The following is a 21,510-nucleotide window of genomic DNA, read 5'->3' as shown; positions in this document are numbered from 1 at the left end:
TCATTCGGATTTCTAAATTATAACAATTAGGAAAAATCAAGATAGGGTCTTGATATCTTTCAAGTCATACAGGTAAGAGTATTGATTTGGCAGATTCGCTTAAAATAAGTTTCTCTTGTATTCTCTTGAATACAAGTTTCTTGTATTCAAGAGAAGAAATGAAAAGAACTAGGTGAAGGATAAAAATGTGGTATACATACAAAAGTAATGGAATTGGTTCAAGTGCTGATAAAGAAATGAGAGAGAATTTAGTAGAAGTAGTAAGAATAAGTGTTAAAATGTGGACGGTGAAATCTGTACTTGATTAAGAAATGTTGTTTGTGTGTATGTCATATGTTCCTCAAGTCAGTCTGGTGAGATTGAAAGAAAAACTTTCTATGATCAATTAGGTACAGAGAGATAGTCCTCCTAATAGAAGACAAGAGTTGATATAAAGCAACACACAGGGGACTAGGATTTAGAACTAGAAATGATTCTGGAATTAACAACAGCATTAGATATGACGACTCTTTAAAAAAATATGGACAAAATCACTCTCAAAAGAGAACAACAAATATAGAACATATTGTTACTGGATGAGAACCTCAATTAAAATTGGACAGCACTCCAGTAAGACATGAAATTTTAAGGCACATAATATATTAAGGGTACTTAAATTTAAGGAGTTAAACATTTTAAAAGTGTATGGGTATATATATATATATATATATATATATATATATATATATATATATATATATACAACAGCACTACAGGTCTTGTGGGATCTTGACTTCCAAAACTTTGGTTATTTCTATAAATTTTTTCCGGCCCCTTGCCTTTTCTTTCCAATCTCTTATCCTATTTCTAATAATCTTCTTTGGGCGTCCTCGTCTTTTTTCCCAATTTGTCTCTACTTCGGTATTATTTATTTCAGTTCTCTGGCATTCGATGTGTTCAAGCCATCTAGCACTTTGGCATAATTATCGGGTTCCCATACATCTTCATTATTTCTTCATTTGTTCATCTTCTCCAAATATTCGCTGCCGTTTGTATTCGTCCGAAAATTTTTCTGAGCTCCTTTCTTTACCAGATCTCTATTTTCTTTTCTTTCTGTTGGTTTATAATCCACGTTTCTTCGTTATAGGTCACAGTGGGACTTATTACTGTCTTGTAGAATCGCAGTTGCGCTGTCGTTGGTACATTTTCTGCTTTCGTTATTAAATTTAGTAACCATACAGCTCTTCTCCTTTTCATTAATCTTTTATCTATCTCTATTTCCGTGATCGTTATTCCTACATAAGTATTCAAATTCTGTCATTTTTAAAAAATTATATACAGCCTTTGCTTCTTTCATTGTGATGTTTGTTATGACTCCTCTCATTTCCATATATTGCGTTTTTGTTTGGTTTATTGTTAGTCCGTATCTTTTCGATTTTTCTTCAAATTTCTCGAAAACTTTTTCTAGATATTTTTTCATTCTCCCTAGTATCAATCTTCGTATGATTTGTTAATATTAATATTAGGTTAAATGCATTTGTTGATATCGGATTCCCTTATTTTAAAGCTCTATCAGGGTCATTAAGATGACACATTTAACTAAAATATTACTTTCATAGAAGAAAATCCTATAGAATCCTTAAAAGTAAGTGAAATGTCTATGTCAATGAAAAACGAGAAGACTCCAGGACCTAAAGAACTTTCTATAGAGCTTTTAAAACAGGAATCAAAGTTGCTCAATCAGCTTCTTGTGTTTGTTTGTAAATATTTCACTAGAGACTAAGAACTACCATCTGGATATAAGACAACGCACCAGTTATCATCTGTTGCTTTTAGGCCGATAGGAATTATGTAAAGAAGTAGTTCGTGATCTCGTTATCGCAATTTGTCGACTCCTCCACATCCGGGATGTCCACGTAGCCCTCCACTTATTTTCCCATTTTTCTTGCCACATTCTTATTGTTTCCCCTTTCTTTTCCTGGCTATTCTTGCCGCATATTATTGATCTTTCTCTTGCCTGCAGGTGTATTGGTGATATTTTACTCCCACCATGACCTATTAAACTACAGTCGAGACCGTCCTGTATGCGCAAACGACCCTTAACAAAACTTTCCTTTGTATTTTTTCTAATATTGATTTATACTTCGTGTTGTTTGTTTAGTACTTGGTGCGGCGTATAAAATTGTCGAGTGGACCACTTCCATAACGATTCCTCTTTTTCCTGCACTATATAGGTCTTCTTATATGTTAAGATAGCTTTACATCTAGGCCATGCAAGTCCGTCTTGCATGGTATATCTCTTGATTAGCCTGATCTGTTTACATCAGAGCTATTCTGTGCAATTTTGAAAATTTGAGATCACTTTCAATGTTTCCAACAGAAGAAACATATCAAAACATTAACTTTAGATATTTCACTTGGAAATTTCAGTACAGAATTAAATATATTCAAATATAAATCACAAATTATTACATCCAATAAATAATATTTACACTAACGACTAACACAATAAGAAGTTTTATACTAAACCATAAATTTTGTTATATTGGCAACGTGAATTTTGACAATCAATTGCGTCAAAATAGCATGAAAAATATAACGCGTAGGCATGCGCAGTTGCATAATATGTCTTCCACAGCTCTTGCCCAGATAATCTCTGCTCTTGCCTAATATTTCTTTGATCAGCCGTATTGGCGACATATTTGACACATTCGTCAAATATTTGCTTACAATCAAGTACAGTAGGTATGACAAATATTTCACCTTTTTCACTGGAAGTATTTTTTCTACTTAATACTCCTACCACCTATGAGCCTACTATTTCTAATACTCTTCCCACTGCGTCTATTGCAGATTTCCCTTTATATTGCCGTTCAGGTATTATTCCTTTTTATGCTACTTCTTTTCATTTCTATTTTTAATTTTAGTATTTCTATAGGATCTTGTTCCAACATTGTTTAATGTTTACTCGGACCAGTTATTTAAAAAGGCACTTGAGAGACAACCATATGGAATAAAAATCAACGGGGAACTACTTAATGTGATTAGATATGCAGACGGTACAGTAATTCTGTCAGATAATATTGAAGGTCTCCAAATTTTGTTCTATCGTATTCACGAGATAGGAGAGGAAATGGGCATTAAAATAAACTCAAACAAAACCAAATTTTTAGTGTTTAGTCGCGATCCACATCCCGATGTAAAGCTTCAATTAAACGGAGTCCAAGTTGAGAAAAATTACAAAATGACATATTTGGGAACTTTGATAACGGACCAACTAGATCCAGACATAGAAATAAAACGTAGAATAGCAATGACTAAAACTACTTTTATGAAAATGAAGTCATTTCTTTGCAATAATCATCTCAGTTTAGAACTAAGACAAAGAATGGTTAAGTGTTATGTTTGGTTCGTACTTTTGTACGGTAAAGTATCGGTCATGAACAAAATTGAAGCATTGGAAATGTGGGTTCATAGACGAATGCTGAAGATACCTTGTGACAGCAAGGAAAACTAATGAAGAAGTACTAAGGAGCGTCAACAAAGATAGAGAACTGCTAAGGCTGTTAAACATCGAAATATGTCTTATCTGGGACATATAGTAAGGGGAAGTCGATATAAAATATTACAACTGATCCTTAAAGGCAAAATAGAGGGCCGTAGAGGTGTAGGAAGAAAACAAGTTTCTTGGTTAAAAAACATTCGTGAATGGACTCAGATATCAAATGCAGGACAATTATTCCATATTGCAGAAGATCGAGAAGCCTTCGCAATGGTGATCGCCAACGTCGGATAATTCTGATATGGCACGCGAAGAAGATAGGATCTTGCCCAATGTATTTAGTAATTTAGTAGACATATATTGGTCTAAAAGCCACGTGTTCATCAGTTTCTTTTCTAGGTTTTGTAATGAGTAATAAGTTCGCCAGTTTTCATTCTCTAGGAAATATTTGTCTTCTTATTAGTAGATCGTTAATGATTTCTTGAATCCATTCCACCTTTTTCTTCTATAATGATTTTGACAATTTCTGATAGAATTTTATCAGGACCTAGAGCTTTTCCAGCTTTTAATATGATTCCTGCTTCCATAATTTCTTCTGTTGAAAAATTAGTTATAATTATTGTCGTTCCTGTTTGTACTGGTGTCTAAAATGTGCTAAAATTGTAAAATTAATTATTTTTGGGGTTAACTTTAACGAAAGTTCAAGCTGAATATAGCCGCAAATATCAACCATGGAACAAAATATTTAGGTTTGGCAGTGTTGGGATGTTTGCATTATGTTGTATGCTTCAAATATAAAGAGAGAAAGCTTTTAAAAAGTACATTTCGATTATATTACTTTATGAATTATGTATTTATATAAAACAATACCAAGTAAATATTTGTGAGATTATTTTGTGAGAATCTTTCGAGATTAATTAATTGCAAACATGTGTTGCAATCTGGCAACTGGTGGTTTGGCGATTGCCAAATATATCCGCTAATCTATCAAAGGGCAATTGCCAAAAAAAATTATAATAACTGCAATTAATCTCCAAAGAAGAAAATATTTACTGGTTCTCCTTTTATATAAATTAAAAATTGCAGAATTCATATATAACATAATATAATCAAATTGTACTTTTCTAAAGCTTTCTCTCTTTATATTGAAGAATACAACATATACATTATAAAAACATGCCAACACTGCCAAACCGAAATATTTTGTTCCATGGTTGACATTTGCGGCTATATTCAGCTTGAACTTTCGAAGTCCATTTTTGGAAATTGCCTATTAAGTTTTGACTGACTATTTTATACCTATACCCCTCCTCAACTGGTATTTTCTAGGTTTTCGTCAATAGGTAGTTCAATACAGCATATTTTTTTCTATGTAATAATTTCTTTTTCTAGTTTTTTCTTGAACATTTTTAGTTGCTCTATCTTATCAATCAGCAATTGATTTTTCTTTCTGTCTCTGCTGTCTTTTCTTTTCTTTCTTAACTCAATATATCCTTTCCTTATTCTGTATTATCTCTGTATTATCTGTCCACCAATATGGGAGGCTACTTGTTCTACTACCTTTTGGCCAACACCTTCTAGCTTCTGTTCTTTAATATTTACGTAGCCTTCTATGAAGTTGTTAATCGTTAATCTTGATAAGAGTTATCGTTCACTGCTCTTATTATAGTAAAGAGATGTATATATTTTAGTAAAGAGTATGTATGTATTATAGTAAAGAGATGTAGTGTGGCTCTTATATCTTCTTTTAATCTTTGTTTTTCTACATATTTAATTCTTCTGTCAATATTATTTTTCTTTAAGATTTATTTTATCTTGGTATAATATGTTTGTGATAGATAAATATTTTTCCTTCCAGCACATCCCATCCCGCTACTTTCCTTCTGATTGTTAACGTTGCTAAGGAGACATTTAGCGTTCAGATCTTCGGCCTTTAGATGATTATAGGATCCATGTTCTCTGGCTGGATACCCCTAGCAGCTAAGACCAAGCAAATGAGCGGAAGAATATTATGTGTCTGTCTGTCAATTAAGCGTGAATAAAACAGAAACGTGTTCTTATTTTTAATAAGAAGAGAAGAAGAATTTTCAAAGGTCAAGTTCACAAAAATAAACATTGGATATTGGATATAGTATAAATGCCAGATGATCAAATCAAAATTAAGCAATTTAGTCAATATAGTGATATGAAGATAGTTAACTGATTAACGTGGTGCGTGTGATAAAACAAAGTCTAAAGTAACCAACAAGAATTAAGTTGTTATGAATAGTAGAACAGTGGAAATATCTGTATTGTTTTTTGCTAAAGCTAGGGAAATTGTAGGTAAACCATCTGATACATTACTTATAGAATCACCAGTGACACATAAACAATTATTAGAACAGATTGTAATAAAGTATTCTTTACAAGATATACAAAACCAAATAATTTTATCCGTTAATGAGCGTTTTTGGCAACCAAACGATATTATCTATTTAAATTCAGGTGATGAAATAGCAGTTATACCTCCCTTAAGTGGTGGTTAAACATAAAGATGAATTATCTAAAATTAACTTCTGAAAAATTGTCTCCAGAGGTAATAACTGACCTTGTAAGCTCAGCTTCATGTGGTGCTATTTCATTATTTATTGGAACAACAAGAGACAATTTTGAGGGAAAAACTGTAGAAACATTAGAATATGAAGCCTACGAGTCAATGGGAATCAAGTGCATGGAGACAATATGTAGTAATATTCGAGAAAAATGGTCTTCTGTAGTGAATATTGCAATCTATCACAGGTAAGAATTTTATACTTTAATATGGCATTTCGAGTATAATTTATCTTAGCAGGCCACTATGGAACCTAAAATTGGTTAATACATGGTATAGTATGTTCACTCCGCTTGGAAATATTTTTAAAGTCATTGTTGAAAACATACCTTGCTAAAATGTCTTACCTCCCCTCATTAATAGCTGAAATAAACTTACTGCAGACTTCTTTAATTAAAAAAAAGAAGAATAATATTGAATAATGGAACTATATTGGTATAATAATGGAACTAAGTATATCTTTGCCAAATACTGGAGACAAAATACTCAAGAAACTGATGCACCTTTTTTAATTTTATCACAAAGAATACACAACTGATTTAGAACCTTAAATTCAATGTGATAAGGAGATTTTTGACGATTATTGTTAATTAGTGTTTTTAGTGTTTTCCACATAAATATAGTTATTTTTGTACCTATCGATTTTATCAAAATAATATTGTTCTTTATTTGCTTTTAATATAAATATTAACTACCACATTTCTTGTTCTTTTAAAATCCTCTTGCTAGACATTTCTTTCACTTATGTTAGCAATTTTATACTCTTTGTTTAATTTTTCCCTAATCTTAATTTTACTATTAACTTCATTATCAAACCATGGTATGTTACTTTTGATCTGACATATTGAAATAGGTGCAATTTTATTTATGGCAGACTGACTTACTGTTTGATAAAGTTTCATTGTAAATAGTATTGACATCATAGAATCAAAATCCCAATCACAAAAAAAGTAAATTCATTTGGATTTGATATATTTTTTCTTTATTAAGATATCTGTAACATTTACTAGAAACATTAAAATTTTTAAGATTATTGAATCACTCAACTTTTCACTCACTTTTGAATAAACAAAACAACTAACCAGATTATTATTAACAAGAACATAATCCTTTAAGTTTTTATTAACATTCGTAATTCTAGTAGGTTCAGTTACTAATTGCTTAATGCCACATTGTAAAACATTGCTTTAATTTTCTGGGTGTAGAAAGATAGTAATTAAAAAATCCAAAACAATCTTTTAAGAACCAATATCTACTTTAAAAAATGTACACCAAAAATGATCTTCTTTAGTAAAAGTTTTAGCAGCAGTACACTTAAGGTTTTCCTGAACATATAGTTCAACATCTCCTGTAAATCATTTAGATGCATTGCAGCATATTATCTTATATGCACACAAAACAATTTCAGAATCTTCAATCTCACTTATAACTCGAGCTTTGCTAACCACTATTATTTTAGGACAATAAGATAGCAGACTCGATCTGGTTCAATTTGTTTAACTAGCTCTGTGTGCATTTAAATACAGAATATCAATTTTAAATAATACACTAGGGCTATTTACTAGTTTTTTGAGATAAATTTATGTCTTTTTGGACTATTGTAGGCTCATTATTAATGAATTTGATTATTTTTGAATTATCACCTTTTTAACCATATCTTCTAGCTGTAATTCATACAAATAAATAAAAAGCTATATATAATATTGTTAATAATAAATATAATTCAATAATATGTTTGATTTTAACATTACAGTATGTTATGACTTTGAATTCACTATAATTCTGTAATAGGTAAGAAAATAGAAAAGAATAGCACCTACAGTACTGTATTTTCTATTACAATCCTCCTCACCTCAATATGAAAACAATTTACTGCATAAATCTCATACAACAAACATTCCAATACTGTTTTATTCATATGTGAACTTTGTGTAATATATCTTAAGGTTGATTATTGTTTTAATTTTACCAAAACTGCATGAATTTTGAAGATTTTCAGTAATAGTAAGATTTTACAAACTATACTGCAATATAAATTTGCTTACCAACCGAGTTATGGTCTTCCAAATAAAACATTTTAGATTTCCTTTGATTTAGTTGTCTATAAACTAAACAAAAATTATTTTCTTTAGGTTGGGCTTAGTTCCTGTCAAAGAGGCCAGTATAATTATTGGAATATCTTCACCACATAGGGCAGATGCAATAAAGGCCACAGAATTCTGTATTGACAATGTGAAAAAATCTGTTCCAATTTGGAAAAAAGAACACTACAAAGATGATACGCCTCAATGGAAGGAAAATAAAGAATGTGCGTGGTCTTCTGTTAATATTCAAAGTTAAATAGGTTTATTCTGGTATATTTTCATAAAATATTCATACTCTTTTTTTGTTGTTGTTGATAACTTACACCTTTTTAATTTAGCACTATACAAATTTATGTTATAAAGAAATATAGGCAGAATTTAAATTATAAGGGCTTTCTATGATTACAGTGTAGATAATATCCAACTTTGTAGAAAGATCTCCTGAGTTTATCCATTGGATGTCACTTGTGCTCAATTTATTTGTATTTAGCCTTCTCATCTCTTGTTCTATATTGCTCAATTTTCATGGTGCATACATGTTATTTATATTCCATGTAGAAATGCTAATGTGGAATTATAAGCTCTCAGTAAGAGATCGGATATGACTTAATTGGTGCTAAAATTCTGAAAGAACTGTCTGGCCTGCCTCAGGGAAGTATACTTGGTCTGATCCTCTATATCATCGACACAGCTGATTTTCCTACTAGTAAAACATATAACCATTGCAACATATGCAGATGATACGATACCTGTTATGGTATCTCACAAAGATCCTGTCATTGCTTCTCAAATCTTGCAGATTCACTTGGATGTTATTTCCTCTTGGCGAATTAAAGCATATGAAATTAAATCTATCCATGCCACCTAAACCCTACAAAGGGGTGCCTGTCCAGCTATGGTATAAAATGGTCAATTCTTGAAACAAAAGGAAGATGCAAAATATCCGGGAATCCATCTGGATCAACGATTAACATAGGAAACACATATATTTACTAAGAAAGAGCAACTGAGCTTAAAACTTAGCAAATTGTTCAGGATGTTAGGTCGTAAATCACAATTAAAAGTCACAAACAAATTGTTAATTTACAAAGTTGTCCTAAAACCATTATGGAGCTACAGAATCCAATTGTGGGGGGCAGAATCCTACTCACATATCGAAATCTTACAAAGATTCCAGTCCAAAGTACTTAGCATTATCGTAAATGCTCCATGGTTTGTAACTAACAGTGTTATTGCTCATGATCTTAAAATTAAATCTTCTCCCAGAAGTATGTGACGAACACATAGAAAATCACCCCAATGCATTGGCTCAACCTCTAATGAGACATCCTGTCCAGCGAAGGTTAAGAACGCATCTTCCATGTGATCTGCCTGTCAGATTTGTCAAAAGTTTAGTTTCCCATACCCAACCTTATAGTCTAGTGACAGTTTTCCTAAATATTTTGTAACTGTTATTAACATTTTTGTCTATTGTAAAATATTATAAATTGCAAATTAAATGGGATGCTTATTAAAAAAATATATTTAATTTTGATTTTTTGCAACTTTGCAGGAAGACCTCTCATATTACAGGAGACTGCAGCTTTGGAAATTTCTTTTTCAATACAGATTTTTCAGCCATAAATTGTTCTTCCAATCAGCTGTAGTGTTTCCATCAATTTTTCTATTCAAGCTTACCTATTGTAATATGATCAAGCAGCTTTTTCTCTTTATTTGTCTAAATTATTCTCTTATTTTTGCTTTATATTTGCCTAAGAAGTATAAAAAGTCTTTTAGAGGAAAAATACTTTTCTTTTAAAGCCTTCCTTAGTGTCTTTATGGTTTGTAATTGTAGGAATATAAATATATTTAGTCAATAATGATTGAAATGTTACAGAAAATATACCAGAAAAAATTCAAAATTCAAAAGAAAATAAAAATAACGTTTATGGTTTTTGGTTTAAAATAAAGTTTATGATGTTTCTATTTTTTTTTTTTGTTAAAAATGAGTTCACACTATTCAAAATTATATTTTATTTAACTACGTTGTGTTATCTGTAATTGTAGGTTTATCATAGTTCTTTTATTTAATTGGATCTTTATACAAACAAGTCAATTTTAAAATATCAAACAAAGGCAGCTATTATTACTGGTACAAGTAAATAGAAATGTGATTATCTTTTCATTGTTGTGTTCAATTTAGAGGACAAGATTCTGTTTATTTATAAATAATAACTGTAGACCCATTTAAATGTTCTAATATGACCTATATAGTGGATTTTTGCAATTAGAAGTTTGTATATGGAATTAATCTTTGTTATACAGGCTTCTTATTCCCACATAGACTAGACAATATAAATAACGCTGTTTGTATCATTCACTTAGCTAGCATAATATTTTTAAAAAATGTTAATTTTTCCAGAGATTTCAAAATATAGAACTTTTCATAAAGTTCTACATTTGAAATCACTGGAGAGGTGTGAACCATTCATATTTAGATATTTCTTTTCACTAGAGCTTGTGCTTTATCCTATATGCATTTTTATATAAGAGTTCGTTTCAATCGATTTTTTTTCTATGAAATTTCTGTTCTGTGATCTGATCTTCTTTTGGCATATGTTTGGCTTCTTTATCTACACTTTATTTGGTATTGAGAGAGTGTTATAAAGTTCAGTTTTTTATGCAAAACCTTGACAAAGTGAAGAACATATTTTAATAAATTCCTATAATTATGTACACTTTCTTTATTTGCTTTCCTCGCACTGAAAAAGGTTCGACTACAATATAAATGATTCCCGCGGTTAGTACAATTAAACCCACAACTAAGATTAATATTAATATAAAAATTAATATTAAACTCACCAGACTTTAGGGTTAAATGGCGTCGATTATCACTACGTCGAGCTTTCAACATCCTCTCTAACGTCTTCTTCAGAGTCTCAGTCTCCTGAGACCCAGAAACTATTACAGTCATCACTAATCACCGCACTACTGCTACTGGGGACAGCGGACGGTTCATTTATAACGTCGATGATGACGTGATTTGAGTGGGGGTTTGCGCGAAGATTTCTGATTGCATGATTTTGATTGGAAGGTGGAGCGGATGATATTTTCTTTATATGGCTTCTCTTATATTCTATGGCTTCTCAGATAATTCTTGGTTTATAGAAGCGGATGGAGGCTATGGTTGTGGAGTTTTTAAATCAATTTTGTGACCTGTATGAAGGTGGTGTTGACCTAGAGCTGAAATTGAATCAGTATTCTATGATTTGTTCGGCCTAAATAAGATCTGCATCAAGAATTTCAAAAACTCCGTGTTGTTCATATGGAATATTGTCTTGGATTGATCGGACAATAGATGAAAGTTTTTGTTAGATGGTCAATATTGTCTTTATTTACTTTGATTTAAGAATTTTGTCGGTTTTGTCAGTGACACCTTTGATGTAAGGAAGAAAAGCTTTCGTATGATGAGGGTCTGAGTCTTTGAATTGAGACTAAGTGGGAGATTGATGTCTGTGGATGCTCCGATTGATATGATTTTCACGGTAACCATTTTGGATGATGGCTTGTTTTAAAGTAGAGAGCTCAGCATGTCTACTTGCACATCGGAAAGGCATATTAATCTGGCGTTATTTGGCCCCACGGCAGGGACGCTTTAGTGTCTTTTCAAAAACCAATCCCAAGGTTTTGATCACTCTGTTTACCAAAAACCCACCCATACCAACTCTCATCAACTTACTTTAAAACAAGCCCTCATCCAAAATGGTTACTTCGCAAATCACGTCAATAGGAGCATCCACAGACGTCAATCTCTCACTTATTCTGAACCCAAAGATTTAGACCCTCATCATACGAAAGCTTTTCTTCCGTACATCAAAGTTGTCAGTGACAAAATCGACAAAATTCTTAAATCAAGAGGAATAAAGACAATATTTACCTCCCAACAATAACTTTCCACTCTTGTCCGATCAATCAAGACAACATTCCAAATGAACAACACGTAGTTAATGAAATTCCTTGTGCAGACTGCCCCCAATCGTATATAGGCCAAACAAATAGTAGAATCCAAAACAGGATTTATGAACATTACATTTTTGTTCGCAATTCCGATTGAGTTTCAGCTGTAGGTCAACACCATCTTCATACAGGTCACAACGTGGTTTAACTAGCTTTATATAACTCGAAAACTCGCTTAATTACAAATATTACAGTTACTAATTACATTATTAATTGTCGCTTAGGAAAATTAGAATTCATGCGTAAAATCACCAATACTAATCCTCAAAGCTCGCCCCTGCTGGCTTATATAATGACAACGAACTGTATGGAAAACAGTTTACTGGCGACAAAAACTCCGTAAATTCGCGATCATCTCGGCGTCGACAGAATCAGTTCGTGTAATATTTCAGCGGTGGAGACAAGACTTCTGGACTTCTCTAACGCACAGGGCCATAATCAGGGGTATCTCACACACAACTATATATATATATATATATATATATATATATATATATATATATATATATATATATATATATATATATATATATATATATTCGGTTTTTTATAACGTCTTACGACGTTGTCCGACTCCCAAACGCCACTGTATTCTGTCTTGAGTTAGGTCTTCGTCCAGATTTCGAGCGCTAATCGCTTTCCTAACTCCCAGGTTCCAGCTCTGTGGTGGTCTTCCTCGTTTCTTCTTCTCTGGGGGTTGCCACATCATCGTTTTTTTAGGCAATCTTTCGTCCCCCATTCGGCTCACATGCCCATACCATATGAGCTGTTTTCTCTCAATATCCTCAACTATAGTGCCCTCGATACCCGTTTGTTGTTTTATCACTTCATTCCGTATTCTGTCGGCTCTTGATATTCTCATCGATCTTCTGATGGCATCCATTTCCGTGGCTTCGACCTTTTTCTTATATTTTTCGGTTATTCTCCATGTCTCAGCTCCATAAAGTAGGCTAGTTTTAACCATTGTCTCATAGATGTTCCATTTTCTTTTCTTTGATATTTCTTTACTCCATAGAACTCCGTTCAAACATGCTATAGCTCTTCGTGCTTGTACAATTCGATGTTCTATTTCTCGTTCGTCTTTTCCACTACGGTCGAAGATGACGCCCAGGTATTTATATTCGTTGCATGGATTTATTTTTTGATTGTCATCGATATCGAGTTGTTCTGCTTCAGCTCCAATTGAGAGGTATTTTGTCTTTTCTAAATTGATATTTAATCCCCATTTCTGGTATTCTTCAATTAGTTTTCTAAGCATGTATTCCATGTGATCTTTGTCATTTGAGATCACCACCTGATGATCTGCAAACTGTAAAGTATATATGTAATCCTGATCGTTCAATTGTATACCCATTCCTTTGACTTTCCTTTTCCATTGTTTCAGAGCTGCAGAGATATAAATCTTAAATAGAGTCGGAGAGATACAACATCCTTGTCTGAGACCCTTAGTAACTGCAAATTTTTCAGCTAAGAGGTTTCCGAATTTCATTTGGGAGTTTGAACCATAATATAGATCTTTGAGAGCACTAACCAATGTTTGATGTATGTTTGATGTGCCCAGGACTTCCCATAGTTTATTTAGCGGGACTGTGTCATATGCCTTCTCAAGATCTACAAAAGTCATATGTAACTCTCTATTTGTCACAATTTTCTTTTCTATAATTTGTTTAAGACAGAAGATGTTATCTGTACATGAACGACCTGCTCTAAATCCTCCTTGTTCTTCGTCTTCGGACGATTGATAATCTTCCTCTATCAGGTCCCGTAGTATTCGACCGTATAGTCGACTCATTGAGCTTGTGACCGATATCCCTCTATAGTTTTGACTTCATTAGTCTTTGACATATAGTCTTTGACTTCATTCCTTATCTGCTGATCAGAATTTTTCTTTAGTTTCCGAAACAACCAAATTTTAAAAGCTTTAATTTCTTCACCTCATTACAAAGTCTAGAAGTTGAAGAATAGGCATTTGGATTGAGTTTACCTAAAGTACAAGCTGGTTTTTCTAATGTATATGCTGTGTGCTTCAAATATAAAGAGATAAAGCTTTAGAAAAGTACATTTTGATTATATTATGTTATCAATTCTGCAATTTTTGATTTATATAAAACAAGAATGAGTAAATATGTGTTTCTTTGGAGATTAATTGCAGTTGCCAGATTGCAACAGATGTTTGCAATTAATCTTGAAAGAGACAAATATTTACTCGATATTGTTTCATATAAATTAAAAATTCCAGAATTCATAAAATAGTATAATCAAAATGTCCTTTTTAAAAGCTTTCTCTCTTTATATTTGAAGCATACAACATATGCATTATAAAAACATCCCAACACTGCCAAACCAAAATATTTTATTTCATGGTTGACATTTGCTGCTATATCTTATACTTTCGGTAAACTCAACCGGAATTTGTTATGTAGTCTAGAATGGCTATTTGTTATGTACATTTTGCCAGAATATTGATTATGCCATGATCGATGTCTATATACCATCGATATTTGTAAATAAACAGATCCTGTGTTAAAAATAGTGTTAAAGCTTTTATACCTATTATGTTTGTTTGTTATCCTTTATTGAAACTTTATCATAGTTAATAAAATTTTATCTGATAATTGTCTTTCATTTTTAGCTCAAACATTTCAGGTACGTCAATCTGTCGAAGTTCCTCGCGTTTTTCCACATCTAATACAAATCAAAGCATCTAAGGCTGAAGTTGACAGTAGAATAAATAAACTTATGGAAAGAAAAAGGTATGAAATAGACTTAAGCAATATCCATGAGTTTTGTCCGAGTGATAGAACATCTGAATTTACGTGTGCAAGAGTTGATGCAGTCGTTCACAAAAGGAAGGATGGCAAAAGTCACTTACAAGGTAATTCAAGAATAATTAGATTGGGTAGAAATATTCGACCGGGTGTTTCCATATTCGACCGATAATGCCCGACCACGAAGAGCTCTTTCTATTTGATGAATTTTGATATATGAAGATAATACAGTATGTTAAGTTTTGGATTAGATATTGCACACTACATACAGCGCTAAAATCGGCAACATCGTCTCTCAGATTTACTTAATTGTAATTCTCCGATCCCGTCCGACACCTAGACAGAAAACGAGGAAACAATTTAGTCCGTAGATTTTTGTTTTCATTACGTATGACCAAAAAAGAAGAATGTATGCTCAAAAAAAAGTCCATGGGTGTAAGATCTGGAGACCGCGCAAGCCACTTAATATCGCCTGTTCCACTGATAACTCGATTGGGGAAAGTATTGTTTAAGTACTCCCTAATTATTCGAGCGTTGTGACCTGAACTGCCGTCTTGATGGAACATTCTCCAGATTTACATCAGAAAGATAGAAAAGCGGGAAGAACATGATTTTGTAACAAATCGAGGTATACTCTACTATTCAAGTTGCCCTCAATAAAAAATGGACCTATTATGTGGTCTCCTAAAATGACAGTCCAGGCGTTAACTTTTTGAGGGCGTTGAGTTCGGTAAACAACACTTCTGTGCTGGTTTTCCCGCGACCAATACCTCGTAATGGAGGGATTTTGTCTCCCTACTAACGAAACAGAAGATTCATCAGTAAATAAAATGTCTTCGAAAATAGTCGTCTGGATAAAGCAGCTGCGATTTCGAATATTTAAAATTCTTGTAACTTTGCTTTTTCCATACTTTCGTTACAGCAACATTGCTAACATCCAACTCTTTAGCAACGTTTCTACTTGAACGTGTTGAATCTACCTCTATTGTTGCACAAATTTGTGTATGTCGGTATTTTCTCTCCTCAACTTTTTCTGGTAACACTTCTTGAGCGTGACATTGTCGGCAATTTTTGAGGCAATAGCAACACTCAAATTTTTTAACAATATTATGAACTGCCTGTACGCAAGGAATTGGTCTTCCCTCAAAAAACAGAAAATAAATATACACACTATTGTTCACAATTACCACCATAAAACCATTATATTATTTAAACCTTTTCTGCGGGCGTATAAACAGACATGTTTTTTACAAAAATAAATTAAAAATCTACGCTCTTATTTCTTGTACGGCGACGGGGCAACTGATGTTCGTGGAAAGTTGACGGCGCGCAATGTTGTCATTTATAGTGTGTATATCTAATTTAAAAGTTAACGTACTGTATAAGTAAACGTTAAATATTGGGTTTGCAGCAATAAAAAATGAAACGTGTACTCCTATAAACTTTTAATCCAAGCTTTCGGACATTGGTTATGTCCTTCATCAGGGAGCTACAAATGTGATGAATAGTTTGTTAACGTTGGTATAATTAATTAAAAAATTTTCTACTTACAAACTTAATGAGTTTGTATCATCAATGATGTTAAGGCTGTATGACACTATGCATTTTCTTGTATCATTTCTTATATCTTTTCTGATATAGAAATTTATTTATGTTTTCTTGTATCGTTTCTTGTACGTACATTTGTGCTCTGTATGGCACTATGCAAGTTCTTTTACCGGAAATTGTATGTGATTCGGCACATGATTGGTCGAAATTTTGACATATACAAAAATAGAACTGTAGTACCTGAGGACCCCAAGCCAGATGCTACTGATAATTTTTTTAAATACTGTGGTTCAAAAATGAAAGAAATAAAATGTCCCAATTTTAAAACTAAATTGGAAACCACAATTTTTGAAGATATTCAACAGGCTATAATGGAAGACAGAAATAATAAATAATTTGGTTGTAATAATTTTTTTGTTTTTTTTTTTTACAAATTATGTGTTTGAATGGCATGCTCTTGAAATTCTACTCTCTTATTTGGAGATATAAAATAATCTTTAAACTCATCACGAATTTTTAAAGCGGTTATGTATTCTTTTTAGTAATACGTCTCCTCATACTTTCAGTATTTCCGATGATATTTGATCCAATACCTGTGATTTATTGTTTTTCAATTTGGCTACTCCTGTTCTAATCTTGGTTATTGTTGGTGGGCACCTTTCTCTGAATTCTGCTTGGTCTAATTGTATATCAAAGTTCTCCTCCAGCCGTCATTATGACAGAAGTTTTACGTTTACGTTTTTGCGCACAAATTGGCGCATTTCTTGTACAAGAAACTGCAGCGGATAAAAATTCTTGTATCGTTTCTGATATAAGAACTTATACGCTTGTATGACACTATCCATTTTTTTGTTATATCAGAAACGATACAAGAAAATGCATAGTGTCATACGGCCTTTATATAATGTTGATAAAACTTATCACAGTCTGTCATCTTTGTTAAATATAAAACCTCTTTCTATTTAAAATTCAAAAATTACTTTACATTCACAACACTTAATTATTATATACACATTCATGCCATTGCTATTCTTAATTTTATTCTATCGCAATTAGTTTTTGTCACGACAATCCAGTGGTTTTTATTATTGGCTTTTCGGAACACTCGTATGTGCATTTAAAAATATTCGTATTGACAAGTGAAAATACCACACCCCTAATATCAAGCAATTGGTAGTACAGCAAATTATAGGCCTATCATTAGGTGTATCGTGGCAATATAAATTATTTTATATTTGTTAATATCATAAAGGTGGCCTGCGTAGCGCAAGCGGTAGGATGCTTGACTCGCAAGCCGGTGGTCCGGGGTTCGAATCCCACCGCCGGCAAGAACATCTAGACATTTTAAAAATGTCTATAGGCCCCAGGTCGACTCAGCCTGAATAAAAATGAGTACCTTGGGTAAAACCAGGGGTAATAATAGACGGTTGAAGCGTAGCACTGGCCATGTTACCTTCCTTGTATACCGTAGGCCCTAGATATAGCAGACTACCCTGCTATACTCCCAAAGCCGCGACAGCGGTATAAAACGGGAGACTATTATTATATAATATCATAAAGGAGTGAAATTTTACCTGTCAATGTTTCAACACAAAGCTTATTAAATCAACATAAAGAAATAAGGTCATAATTCTAAAAACGTTACAATTGATTGTGATTGTTTATATTTCTTAAATGTCAATTGATAAATTATTGTTTGTGTTATTGTTGCATTTACCTACATAGTAGTAACAAATAGGAGAACATTTTATTTAGATGATCAATATCGTTCTATGATTCATTGCATTGTTATTTTGGCAAATGTAAGTTATTTCAAGAAAAAGTCTTTTGGTGACGTTACTTTCCTGTTCTACTACTTTGATGTTATTGTAATCTATCCCATGCCCATTTTTAAATGCATGTTCACCCAATGCACTTCTTTCAGGATGTAGTCTATTATCAGACTATTGTGGGGTGTAATGCGGTCTTAAAGGCATCTTGATGTTTGACCATAGTATACTTGTTCACATGATCCACACGGTATACAATAAACAACATCCGTTAAAGACAAACTTTGATAACCGATTTGATAGTACCGTTTTATATGCAATTTTTTTTAGTTTATGCCTAATGTCCTTAATGTATGGAAGAGATACATGACATGAATGTGTTTATAATAATTAACTATTGTGAATGTAAAATAATTTTTGAATTTTAAATAGGAAGAGGTTGTATATTTATATACAAAGATGACAATATGACAATAATGACAAAGATGACATTAAGTTTGTAAGTAGGGAATTTTTTAATTAATTATACCAACGTTAAGAAACTATCCATCTCATTTGTAGCTCCGTGATGAAGGACATAACCAATGTCCGAAAGCTTGGATTAACAATTTATAAGAGTACACGTTTCATTTTTTATTGCCGCAAACCCAATATTAAACGTTTACTTCCTTACGTTATCAGCAAATACTGGTTCATTATATATATATATATATATATATATATATATATATATATATATATATATATATATATATATATATATATACTTATATATGAAAGAACCTATCTATTCAATTTTTTTATTTTAATGGCATTCTTTTTTACTACCGCTTCTCTTATATCATCTACCTGCTATTGTTATACGGTTTTGCAATTCAATGTTAGAAGAATTAATAATAATAAGAAGGCTGCAATGTTTATTGATATAATTTTTCTTTTAGTAAATCGAGTAATAAACTCATATCAGTGGCGTGACCAAATCAGTTCTAATTATTTAACCAAATATATTCCGCCGAATGGCGTAGAAGAACGACTGCAGAACCTCGAAGAACAACTAACATTAAGTACACCTATTTCTAAAAATGTTTACCAACGCCTTCAAAATTTAGAAGATCGATTGTTATATTTGGAATCTATTTCACCGGAATATGTTCAATTTTGGGTAAGTACCTGTTATTGTAATAAATTCATTAAACATACTGTCCTGGTAATTGGATATTTATAGTTTTTAGCTTTCTGTGAAAGACTATAGGTATATAAAATCTAATTCTCTTCTACCCATAAGGTGTTGGGATTAGTGAAAGACTATATTAAGGCAATTTTGCAGGTTTGTTAATGAAATCCGTCTTACAATGTCTTTCAACAGTCACACATTTTTGGGTCCAAACTATACCAGCGATTTCTCTTTATTATGCGTAAAGATTGTCGGTGACTAAGTTATTTTCTTATACGCTCTTACTGTAATTTCGTTTTCGTCTTTATATGTAAATCATCATGCCTATGATCTCATCACATCAAAATGGGGGCTCAAAGAATTTAATATTTTTTTTGAGAGTTTTGTGCTCCTTATTAAATTGTGTTTAATATTGGAATCAGCTTTTTATCATTCAATTGCCAATTTTTTTCATTTACGTCTTAATTGTTCTTCTTCTATTATGTCCCAGAACTTTGACTACTAATTGTATAATCTTCATTTTATTTATTATTGGTCTGAAATTCTGAATAGTGATCTAGCATTATATCATAGAACAGAAGGATAACGATAGAATATGGAAAAACAAACATCTAAACATAAATCTGTAGTTAATATGCCTAGATAAAAGAAAAAGGACACAGGATAGCTCAAACGGTAGAGTGTTGGACTATCACACAGAAGTCCTGGGATCGACACCCAGCTGTGGCGAAAACATAGATGTTTTTAAAATATCTAACGCCCATGTCAACTCAGTCCGAATAATATGATTATCTGGGGTAAAACTGGGGTAATAGGCAGTTGAAGCGTAGCATTGTAGACCAAGGAAATAAATAAAAGAAGTATTTTGTTTAAGACACTAAACAGACCAGGCACACGATAGTTGTTTTGAGTAGTATCTGTAACAAAAACCTATATGTTTCCTGCAGTCGATTTTTTGAACTTAATTAATTATTAACAAATTAAGCCTTTTTTCATCTATCAGCCAAAAATGAAGCATTTGAAATAAATTTAAGAGTAATAAACTTATCTCATAAACAAACCCTCAAAATGGCGTTTTTCAAATAGTTTTATCCTTATTTGTTGCTTAGGAAGTTGCAAAATAAGTCAGAAATTTAGGTTTTTTATAAATGTTTACAAATTCCACTGCAGGAAACATATAGGTTCTTGTTATAGAGGTCCATACTACTTAAAACAACTGTCGTTTGCCTGACCGGACGAGTGTCACGAAAAAAAGCTTATTTCCATGGCCTATTGACTCTGTTACCTTCCTTATATAACTTAGCTTTATCCCAAAAAATAGCAGACCACCCTGCTATACACCTAAGCTCCACTAGCGGTATTAAAGGGAGAATATCAATATATTTTAGAAGTTGCAAAATAAGTCAGAAATTTAGGTTTTTTTATAAATGTTTACAAATTCCACTGCAGGAAACATATAGGTTCTTGTTATAGAGGTCCATACTACTTAAAACAACTGTCGTTTGCCTGACCGGACGAGTGTCACGAAAAAAAGCTTATTTCCATGGCCTATTGACTCTGTTACCTTCCTTATATAACTTAGCTTTATCTCAAAAAATAGCAGACTACCCTGCTATACACCTAAGCTTCACTAGCGGTATTAAAGGGAGAATATCATTATATTTTCCTTATTAATTTAAAATTTTATAAAAGATTAATACTAACATATGCCTTTGTATTTTAGAATAAAGTTGCCGTTCCAAATGGAAGTTCAACAAAGAAGAAAGTATTTACAATTAATGAAATTGATTCTTTAATTGCCGAAGCTCAAAGAGTGTAATGTAACCCTAGTTTCTAATTAAAAACTTAAATTTGTTGACTTCATTTTAATCCGATATGTTTTGTTTTTGTGATATTCATTTATTACTTTCCTTTAGTCCTTCCGTTATACTTATCCAATAGTCACTGAAATTACTAAACTTTAATAGTTTCGAAACTTTTAATAGATGTTAAGGGTAACATCTCCCAGGAACGATCAAACATTACTATTGACGTACGGTTGAAAACTGTATCTAATTTCTGTGTCGAATCGCTCCACTGTTGGACCACTGGATTATTATG

The 21,510-nt window shown here is 32.2% G+C and overlaps 2 protein-coding genes across 2 annotated transcripts; both read left to right on the top strand.

The window, feature by feature from the left end:
* Positions 1-5,554: 5,554 nt before the first annotated feature.
* On the top strand, positions 5,555-6,006 carry Mocs2A (Molybdenum cofactor synthesis 2A). The gene has a single exon (XM_072523743.1). The coding sequence runs from the start codon at positions 5,743-5,745 to the stop codon at positions 6,004-6,006; it is 264 nt and encodes an 87-aa protein (XP_072379844.1). The 5' UTR covers positions 5,555-5,742.
* Positions 6,007-6,014: 8 nt separating this feature from the next.
* Mocs2B (Molybdenum cofactor synthesis 2B) lies at positions 6,015-21,284 on the top strand. The gene is made up of 5 exons (XM_072523742.1): positions 6,015-6,259; positions 8,204-8,379; positions 14,784-15,026; positions 19,178-19,398; positions 21,134-21,284. Exons 1-5 carry the CDS (start codon positions 6,015-6,017, stop codon positions 21,227-21,229), a joined length of 981 nt encoding a protein of 326 aa, XP_072379843.1. The 3' UTR covers positions 21,230-21,284.
* Positions 21,285-21,510: the final 226 nt, after the last annotated feature.

This window comes from Diabrotica undecimpunctata, chromosome 2 (assembly GCF_040954645.1).
Source record: "Diabrotica undecimpunctata isolate CICGRU chromosome 2, icDiaUnde3, whole genome shotgun sequence".
Lineage (NCBI taxonomy): Eukaryota > Metazoa > Arthropoda > Insecta > Coleoptera > Chrysomelidae > Diabrotica > Diabrotica undecimpunctata.
The sequence above is the reverse complement of the archived record's forward strand: the minus strand, read 5'-3'. Positions and strand labels throughout refer to the sequence as shown.